This window comes from Megascapheus bottae, chromosome 16 (assembly GCF_031878675.1).
Source record: "Megascapheus bottae isolate mThoBot1 chromosome 16, mThoBot2.hap1, whole genome shotgun sequence".
Taxonomy (NCBI): Eukaryota; Metazoa; Chordata; class Mammalia; order Rodentia; family Geomyidae; genus Megascapheus; species Megascapheus bottae.
The window spans coordinates 5,634,085-5,644,174 of NC_143524.1; the positions used below are offsets into that span (position 1 = coordinate 5,634,085).

The 10,090-nt window shown below is 49.8% G+C and overlaps 1 protein-coding gene across 1 annotated transcript; it reads left to right on the forward strand.

Annotated features, from left to right (window-relative positions):
- Positions 1 to 1,934: 1,934 nt before the first annotated feature.
- On the forward strand, positions 1,935 to 8,717 carry Batf2 (basic leucine zipper ATF-like transcription factor 2). The gene is made up of 3 exons (XM_090348673.1): positions 1,935 to 2,008; positions 3,952 to 4,056; positions 7,716 to 8,717. The coding sequence occupies exons 1-3, from the start codon at positions 1,970 to 1,972 to the stop codon at positions 8,391 to 8,393; spliced, it is 822 nt and encodes a 273-aa protein (XP_090204799.1). The 5' UTR covers positions 1,935 to 1,969; the 3' UTR covers positions 8,394 to 8,717.
- The last annotated feature ends 1,373 nt before the right edge of the window (positions 8,718 to 10,090 follow it).

The window sequence follows — 10,090 nt, forward strand, 5'->3', positions numbered from 1 at the left end:
AAGCTCAGAGACAGTGGCTAGGCCCTAAGTTTGAGCCCCTGGACTAGAAAAAAAAGAAAAAAAATAACCATGTAAGTTTGCCTGGAGTTCCAAGCTTTGCTAGTCTTGAGATCTGTGTTTGTTTTGGTGGTTCAGAGTTCATATCTCTGGGCTTTGCAATCCCTTGGTTTGTTTAATGAGTTGGTGCTCCTTCACTTTAGCCACAGACTCTAACCAGGCTTTTCTAAGCATATTTTTAGAGATGGAGTCTTGAAGATTTGAGAATTTTTCTGCTCAAATTGGCTTTGAACTTCCATCCTCCAGACTTGTCTCCCAAGTAACTCAGCCACAAAGATTTTTTTTTGGTTGCAAAGACTTTTTTTGTTTTAATTGTTAGCATACATGATATAGGTCGTTATTGTTTCCACATTTACAATGTATTCCGGCCAGTCTCACCCTCTCAGTCTCCCGATTGCCAAAACAATGTCAACAGCTTTCTCCAGTCTATTTTCATAGTTGCAAACAACCTATTCCCACTGTATTCCTCTTCATGCGTCCTCACTGGCCTAACCACTCCTGCTAGTGCCATTTCCCAAAAGAGCCTGATTCTCTTTCCCCACCTTCCATTCCCTTACTGGGCAAGAGCTTTCATTGGGGGTTTTTATGCTGTTTGCAAGGTATTTAAAAATTCTTCACTTGCCAGGCACCAGTGGCTCACACTTGTAATCTTAGCTACTCAGGAGCCTGATATCTGAGGGTTATGGTTTGAAGCCAGCCCAGGCAGGAAAGTCTGTGCGACTCTTTTTTTTTTTTTTTGCATTTTTTAAAATTGTAATTAGTAAAAGGGTTACATGATATTTGCCAGATAGAAGGTGCATTAATTCACGTACATTGATACCCTTTCACATGTCTTGGTACCCATTTCCCTCCCCCCCCACACCCTCCAAGCTGGCTTGTGTGACTCTTATCTCCAATTAACCACCAGGAAAAAAAAATCTTCACTCTTTCTCAAAAAATGTCCCCAGGTCTCTTAGCCTCCCTCTCATGATTTTCCTCCATGACTCTCAATGCATATTTTTATGCTTTATTAACTATTTACATATGATATTATTAAACCTCATAGAATCTTATTTATACATTTTTAGTTTTTATCAGACCATGGGGCTTGAACTCTGGGCCTGGGTGCTATCCCTGAGATTCTCAGCTTAAGGCTGGCACTCTACCACTTTGAGTCACAGCGCCACTTCCTATTTTCTGATAGTTAATTGGAGATAAGATTCTCACAGACTTCCTTGCCAGGGCTGGCTTTGAACTGCCATCCTCAGATCTCAGCCTCCCCAGGACGAGGATTACAGGCGTGAGCCACCAGCACCTGGCTCATCACCTGGTTTGGCATCCTAAAACCTCTGAGGGCCTCATAAGGTTTAGGATGGTTGCATGGTTTCACTCAGACCTGACCTCAAGCCTGGGACTCAGTATCATTCCTCCCACACCCTTTACCAGTGAGGAAATGAAGGCTCAGAGAGGGTGAGTCATTTTCTTAAAGCTGCACAGCTTCAAAGATTATAAACCTGGGCTCCCCCAGAAATCAGGGGCTCCCCCAACCTTACATAAGCTGGGACCCCATCAGCTCCTCCTCCTGGCCCTGGCCCTGGCAGCCTGCAAGTCCTCTTTCCCTAGAGCACCTCCTCACACCTGGCCTTCCATGACCCTCTTCGATCTCTCCTGGCCTCCTCCCAGAAAAGGGGCCCCACCGGAAGGCCAGTGCATGTTAGGAAGTCCCAGTCACGTGAGGAGGCCTGAGCCAAGGATTCTGAGCAGCCGGTGGCTTTAGAAGAAACTGAAACTAGGCTTGCCATGTTGCCGTGGGTGGAGTGGTCACTGAGGGCTTAAAGAGCCCCACTTCCTCAGCAGCCCCCAGAGGGCACTGGGAGGTCACATTCTGAGGGACACTGAGGACGTTGGAGCTTCTGCCCCTCCTGCCTGAGCTATGCACCTCTGTGGAGGGGATGTGCTGCTACCTGGGACAGTGAGTACAGGGGACTGGGAAAGGGGGAGAAGGAGAATAAGCCCAGGGTCCCAAGATGGGGGAGATGGGGGAATACAGCAGAGTTCTAGGCCTACTTCTGCACACACACAGGGTCCATCCTCCCATTTCTAAGTCTGTGTGTATCTGTCTGCCTGTGTGTGCGCGCATGTGCGGATGAAGGTACAGGTGCAGGCATGGGTACTGGGGCATGAACTTATGTCCCAAGCACTGTCCTTTTTTTCCTTTTAACTCAAGGATGGTGCTCTTCCACTGAGCCACAGCTCCACTTGCAGCATTTTGGCAGTTAATTAGAGATGACTCATCAGACTCTCCCACTTGGCTGGGCTGGAACATGGATCTGCAGATGTATCTCCTGATGAGTTAGAATTGCAAGCATGAGTCCCTACTGGCTGACGGCTCTCAGTTTCCTCTCCTGAAAAGCTTGGGACATTGGAATAAGACCTCTCTAGCTCTGACCAGCTTTGAGTTTAGAACTGTGTGCCTGCTGTCTCCCGTTCACCTGTCTGCCCTTTGTTGTCCTTCTAGTTTCCTCTTCCCTCCCCAAGTCTCCCCAGCTGTGGTTTCTCCCCCTCCTTTCACCAGATCCTTCCCCAGCCTCTGGTCTCGTGGCTCTCGAGGGTTCAGAGTGAACCTACTGTGCCCATGAGCCTCCGGGAGGCCAGGGCCACGGGGGTGAGGGGGTAGCCATGAACTGGGTGCATCCAGAGCCGTAGGCCAGGATCATCAGGCCCTGTCACCTGTCACACTGCCAAAGTGACAGGGTGGGCAAGTGAACTCTGTCTTCTTGCCCTTGTTCTCCAGAGCTTGGGGTATTTGGATGAAATGTTTCATCTAAGTTTCATGGTCCCTCAGTTAGGGGGTGGGGGTGACATCAGTGTCAAGCTTGGGGTCCACTCTTCTACCATTTGTCTAAGGCTCCTGGCCAACTGGAGTGTGAGCTTGTGGACAGCGATTTTTGGCTGGTTTCTTGGCTGCTGTGACCTCCTGAGGATCTGGCACACAGTAACTAGGTGGTCAATATATATTTGTTAAGCAAGTGAACATTTATCTGCTTCAGCCTGAGCTGGGCATTGGTAAAGTAGAATGGAGTCTGCCCTGGGCCTGGCCTCACCAAGCAATCAGGTAGGGAACCTCAGTACCTGGCCTGTAGAAACCACAGCAATTGGCATAACAGCACTGACCTTTGCCATCTCCAGCTGGCACGGGGATACCTGCTTCCCGGATTCTCCTGTTCCTCCATTCTTGGTGAAGAAGGTACTTTGTTCCTTTAGGTATAAGTGAGATGACTGGGCTTAGAGTTATAAGTGCTAATCGGTAGATACCGGGTCTGTTTGAAGCCCATTCTGGATGGGTTTAAATCCCAGGCTTCCAGTTAGGTGTCAGTAATCCTAGCTACTGAGGAGGCTGAGATATGAGGATAGAAGTTCAAAGCCAGCCTTGGGGGCTGAGAGTATGCCTGGTGGTAGAGTACTTGCCTAGCATGCACAAAGCCTTGGGTTCACATACACAGAAAAAGCTGGAAGTGGAGCTGTGGCTAGCGTACTAGCCTTGAGAAAGCCCAAAGACAATGCCCAAGCCCTGAGTTCAAGCCCCAGGACTGGCAAAAAAAAAAAAAAAAAAAAAAAAAAAAAGCCAGCCTGGGCAGGAAAGTCAGTGATACTCTTATCTCCAATAGACTACTCAGAAAAAGTCAGAAGTAGCACTATGGCTCAAGTGACAGAGGGTTAGCCTTGAGCAAAATAAGCTCAAGGATAGTGCCCAGGCCCTGAGTTCTAGGCTTCCTCACCTCCCATTTAAGCTGTGATCAGGACACTGGATAGGACCTAACTCACAAAGAGGTATCTGTGCTGTACCTGCAAGGGGCTATGGTATCAAGGGAGAGAGAGGAGCTTAGAGCCCCTGCCTCTTCTTGTGCCCAGCAGGACCCCGAGGAGTGTCAGAGGCAGCTGAAGAAGAAACAGAAGAACCGGGTAGCCGCGCAGCGCAGTCGGCAGAAGCACACGGACAAGGCAGATGCCCTGCACAAGGTGGGGATGGCCTCTGTCTTAGTCTTCCATCGCTATAACAGAGCAGTCACAGACTAGGTTCATTCATAAAGAGTTGTATTTAGCTTCTGGTTCTGGAGGCTGGGAAATCCCAACAGGAACCTGGTGCCAGCATTTGCCAGCACACACCAGGAGAAGGTCTCATGGGTGTCACCTTGGTCCACAGCTAACTGTGGAAGCTCCTCCCTGCCTGGCACTGTTCTAGCCCATGGGAAGCTCTGGGACCATATACCACTTGCTCAGACCACCACAGGAAGCCATTGAGTGGCTTTAAGGACAGACAGCTCAGCATTTGGTTTTCTTCCTAAGGGCTCCCTGCCTAGCTTGTAGGTGGCCATCTTTGTACAGATACTTTTCCTCTGTAGGTGTGACAGAGGAGTGACCCTTCTTCCTTCTTCAGATAATGAGGCCCTCAGCCCTATCAGATTAGATATCTTACCCTTTTGACCTCATTTAATCTAAATTACTTCCTAAAAGTCTTACCTCTACATTCTTTTGGTAGTTTTGGTTTCTGTAGATGAAGTTTTTTTTTTTTTTTTTTTTTTTGCCAGTCCTGGGCTTGAGCTCAGGGCCTGAGCACTGTCCTTGGACTTTCTCAAGGCTAGAGCTCTACCACTTGAGCCTCAGCACCACTTCTGGCTTTTTTCTATGTATGTGGTACCGAGGAATCGAACCCGGGTCTTCATGCATGCTAGGCAAGCACTTTAACCACTAGGTCAAACTCCCGGCCCCTTTTTTTTGTTGTTGTTGTTGTTGTTTATTTGTTTTCTCCCTTTTCTTTTTGTGCCTGTCCTGGTGCTTGAACTCAGGTCTAGGCACTGTCCCTGAGCTTTTGTGCTCAGGTTTAGCAACAGTTCCACTTCCTCCATCTTTTTGTTTTTTTTTCTTTTGCCAGTCCTAGGGCTTGAACTTAGGACCTGAGCATTGTCCTTGGGCTTTCTCAAGGCTAGAGCTCTACCACTTGGGCCACAGCTTTCTGGCTTTTTCTACGTATGTGGCACTAAGGAATTGAACCCAGGTCTTTGTGCATGCTAGGCAGGCACTCTACCATTAGGCCAAACCCCATTTCTACCATTTTTTTGTGTGTGTTTAATTGGAGATAAGCATACTGGCTTTGAACCAGAACTTTCATATCTTAGCCTCTTGAGTAGCTAGGATTATAGGTGTAAGTCACAGAGGCTCAGCTGAAGTTGTATTTTATTTTATTTTATTTATTTATTTATTATTATTATTTTTTTTTCCCAGTCCTGGGCTTGAGCTCAGGGCCTGAGCACTGTCCTTGGACTTTCTCAAGGCTAGAGCTCTATCACCTGAGCCTCAGCACCACTTCTGGCTTTTTTCTATGTATGTGGTACCAAGGAATTGAACCCGGGTCTTCGTGCATGCTAGGCAAGCAGTCTACCACTAGGCCAAACTCCCAGCCCATGAAGTTGTATTTTAGAAACATCCATTGTACAAGCAGAATCCAGTCTGACCATGCAGCCACTGATGGCTTTGAGGCTTTTCAGAACATGGAGTCCTTGACCTTAGCCACATTATTATACAAAAAGCTCCTGCAGGGCCAGGAGTTTGGCCTAGTGGTAAAAGTGCTTGCCTGGCATGTACGAAGACCTGGGTTCGATTCCTCAGAATCATATACAAAGAAAAAAGCCGGAAGTGGTGCTGAGGCTCAAGTGGTAGAGCTTTAGCCTTGAGAAAGTCCAAGGACAGGGCTCAGGCCCTGAGCTCAAGCTCAGGATTGGTCAAAAAAAAAAAAATGCTCCTGCAACTTCTCCTGTTATAAAGTGTTCCACCTGGTATACCAAGGAAGTTGTCTCCAGTTATTCAGCCTAGGGACTGAGAAATGAAAATTCTGTGGTGTGTATGTTGTGTGTGTGTGTGTGTGTGTGTGTGTGTGTGTGTGTGTGCATGCATGTGCCACCTGGGCACACATATACTAGTTCTGGGGTTGAACTCAGGGCCTGGGTACTGTCCCTGAGCCTCTCTGTGCTCAAGGCTAGTGCTCTACCACTCTGAGTTACACTGCTACTTCCCATTTTCTGGTGGTTAATTGAAGAGTCTCCTCTTCAAATACAGACGCCTGCCTGTGCTGGCTTTGAACCGTGATCCTCAGACCTCAGCCTCCTGAGTAGTTTAGGGTTACAGGTACGAGCCACCGCCACCCAGCATAGTGTCACTCTCCTTCTCATTCATCTTTTTTTGCTGTTGTTGTTAGTAGTGGGGCTTGAAGTCTGGGCTGGGTGCTGTCCCTGAGCTCTTCAGCTCAAGGCTACTGCTCTCCTATTTGAGCCACAGTGCCACTTCTGGTTTTCTGATAGTTTATTAGAGATAAGAGTCTCAGACTTTTCATCCCTGGCTGGCTTTGAATGGCCATCCTCAGATCTCAGCCGCTTGAGTAGCTAGGATTACAGGCATGAGCCACCGTCACCTTTGTTATCATTATACATGTATACATGATCGTTTAGAGGCACATCTTTATGGATCTCTCCAAAACTAGTGTTCCACAGAACCGAATGCAGTAAATGCTGTGTTTTGCCCAGTTAAATGCACTCATGCTGCCAACACGAGAAGCAGTACCCTCAGTCCCCCATGCAGTGGTCTGATGTCTTCTGGGCCAGGCTAGAGGAGCATGGCAATGGCATTAACAGATTTGAGATGTCCAGGATAGAATGACATTGCACTTGTCACAGGAAGCCCATATCAGGACGGGCACACAGCAAGGTAGGGCGTATTACAAGAGACTGAAATTACACCAGGTGCTGTTTGCTCATGCCTGTAATCCTAGCTACTTTGCAGGCTGAGATCTGAGGATCTCCAATTAACCACCAGAAAATCGGAAGTAGCACTGTGGCTCAAGTTGTAGAGCGCTAGCCTTGAGCTGAAGAGCTCAGGGACAGTGCTCAGACCGAGTTCAAGCCCCACAGCTGACCAAAACAACAGCAACAACAAAGAAATTGTGTTGAGCAAGCAAATTCCAGTTGAATGACAAGAATCCAAGGGAACAGAACAGAGAATGCTAGGACTGCCACGCTGTCTTGAGATCTTGACAGGGACTGTGGATCCTGAGAGTCTCAAAAACCTTAATGTTTCAACCTACAATGAATGTGAATGGCTTCTCCAGGCCAAGAGAATTTCTCAGGTAAGAAATGATGGCAGCTCATGAGACCAGTAGTGGGAAGAGAGCTGGGCAGGTCTGAGTCCTGTGAGGACACAGGATGGAGAATTCAACATAGGTGGTTCACACCTGTGATCTCAGCTATTCAGGAGGCTGAGATCTGAGGATCCTGGTTTGAAGCCAGGCCTGGCAGAAAGTCTCTGTAAGATTCTTATCTACAGCTAACCAGCCAAAGGCTGGAAGTAGATGTGTGAGGGCCAGTCTTGAGCGAAGAAGCCAATTGAGAACACAAGGTCCTGAGTTCAAGTTTTAGCACATGTGCTAAAACACACACTCTCCTAAGAACACAAACCAAATACTTGGTAGGTAATGGACAGGAGGTCAGAGCATAGCCAGGAGGCTCCATCTTACACATTGATAAAGGTAGCGGTGTTTCTTTTCAGCAATGCAGACTGGAGTGGCACAGGGCATGTGCTGGGCATGATGTGGCTGACATCCCCTCCCTGTCCATCTGCTTCTCCCCCAGCAGCATGAATCCCTGGAGAAACACAACCGTGCCCTGCGGAAGGAGATCCAGACTCTGCAGGCAGAGCTGACCTGGTGGAGCTGTACCCTGCACCGCCACGAGCGCCAGTGCCCCCTGAGCTGTGCCCTCAGCCCAGCTCCACTGCTGGCCACCAGCTGGGGCCAAACTGAGCAACTCCAGAGACAATCTTCCCCTGAGGGACAACATGGCTGCCAGGAGAAACCAGGTTCCTCTCTGCTAGAACAGCATCTGTGTTCAAATCCACAGGGTCAGGATTGTCTTGGCCTCCTCCCATCCCGGCCGCCTTCATTATCTCCTGGCCCAGCTCTGGTGACTTTTCCTCCAGCCCAGCTGTCCCCCATCCCTGTCCAGTCTGCCTTGCCCACTGGTTCCAAATTTCTTGGGTCCTGTCCTAAGCTCAGTGTGTGCCTTCCCAGCCCCCCAGCTCAGCCTGTTTCTCTACAGCCCCTTCGGCCAGAGCACCTCAGCAAAGGAAGGCCTGGTGGGTCTTCTGCACACAAACCGATGGCAGCTTTGGGGCCCATGTGTCCACAGAGCCAGGTACACAGGCCTGAGATCCCACTCCCTGGAGCAGATGGCCTAAGGCTGGCGGAGGAGCCTGGCCTCCACCCTCCCTTGGACTTCCCACTGCTTTCCTCTGCTCAAGTTCACTTCTAGCCCATTTGTCTGAGCAGGACTGCCCCTTCCTGGGGCTCAGGAAACAGCCTCAGCACCAGGCTACTTCTCCATTTCTCCTAAAGGCCACTGTTCTCAGTCAACCAGTTGGTTCAGGGTTTCACCACGGAGAAGACCGCTGTCACTGAGCACCTCCCCTGTGGCCAGCTCCTCTCTACCATTATCTTATTTCATCATCACAGCCACCCAGAAAACTCAGGATGACCACTTCAGTGTTTCACAGAAGGACACAGGACCAGAGAGATCAAGTGACATGAATAAGGTCACATAGGCTTTTAAATTATCATTAAATTTTTTTGTGTTTCATGCTGCCTTTCTACAGGGCCATCTGTTCCTTCCTCTGTCTCTTGGTGGGATCCTGGCCCAGGCACCAAGGAGCTCAAGTCCTGGAAACCAAACGTGACAGCAAGGCTTATTGCTGGGAGTGGCCAGGGACCCTCTGCTCTGCCTGGTTGTTCCCAGGGCCAGAGCCCTGCAGTGTTTCTAGTGGCAAAAAACAGCCTGGGGGGGGGGGGCCTAGTTTGGCCTAGTGGTAGAGTGCTTGCCTAGCATGCACAAAGACCCGGTTCGATTCCTGGGTACCACATACATAGAAAAAAGCCAGAAAAAAAAAAGTGGTGCTGAGGCTCAAGTGGTAGAGCTCCAGCCTTGAGAAAGTCCAAGGACAGTGCTCAGGCCCTGAGCTCAAGCCCAGGACTGGCAAAAAGAAAACAAAAGAAACCTGGGGGTTGGGGCCCGGGAGTTTGGCCTAGCGGTTAAAGTGCTCGCCTAGCATGCACAAAGACCCGGGTTCGATTCCTCGGTATCCCACATACACAACCAAGCCGGAAGTGGCAGAGACGAGACACAACCAAAAACCGGAAGTGGCAGAGACGAGACACAACCAAAAACCGGAAGTGGCAGAGACGAGACTGCAACAAGCGACAGAGAGCGAAAGCAAGCAAGCGGAGCCCAACCGAGTGGTGGCCGGAGCGAGCGGGGCCGGAGCGAGCGGGGCCAGAGCGAGAAGGGCCGGAGCGAGCGGGGGCCAAAAAAAAAAAAAAAAAAAAAGAAACCTGGGGGTTGGAGTTGGGAGGACGCCTGGATCTGGGCTTCCACACCATTCTCCGGGCCTTTGCCTGCCGGCTCCCTGCCTCTTTTCCAACAAGCCTGGCCTGTGGACATCAGGGCCTGCCTTTGTCTTCCGGGACAAAGATGGGGAAGAATGAAGGAAGGGGCGGTGTGAGGGCTGGACTTGAACCTGGCAGCCTGGGGCCTGAAGCTTCCCTGGCAGCACCAACCTCAAGTGCTCAATACCTGTGGAGCCATGGAGCAGCTTTCTGAACACCCTGGGGTGTGAGTGGATGGGAGCTGGCAGATCGGGGGCTGCACTAGGGTGTCTGCCCTGTCTCCAGGGAAGGGGCCTTGACAGCAGCAGCCCCAGCTCCTCATCCACCTTTTTTTTTTTTTTTTTTTGTCAGTCATGGGGCTTGAACTCTGGAACTGGCCATTGTCCCTGAGCTCTTCAGCTCAAGGCCCCAGGCTCTATCTCTGGAGCCACAGCGCCACTTCCCATTTTCTACTGGTGAATTGGAGATAAGAATGTCACAGACTTTAGTGACCAGGCTGGCTTTGAACCGAGAACCTCAGATCTCAGCCTCCTGAGTAGTTAGTATTACAGGCGTGAACCACTACATCCA

Bases quoted from the DNA above. Each gene is read 5' to 3' on its own strand.
- Batf2 (XM_090348673.1), top strand. From the start codon at position 1,970: ATGCACCTCTGTGGAGGGGATGTGCTGCTACCTGGGACA. The intron at 2,009-3,951 runs GTGAGTACAGGG...TGTGCCCAGCAG, and splicing joins ATGTGCTGCTACCTGGGACA to GACCCCGAGGAGTGTCAGAG. The intron at 4,057-7,715 runs GTGGGGATGGCC...CTTCTCCCCCAG, and splicing joins AGGCAGATGCCCTGCACAAG to CAGCATGAATCCCTGGAGAA.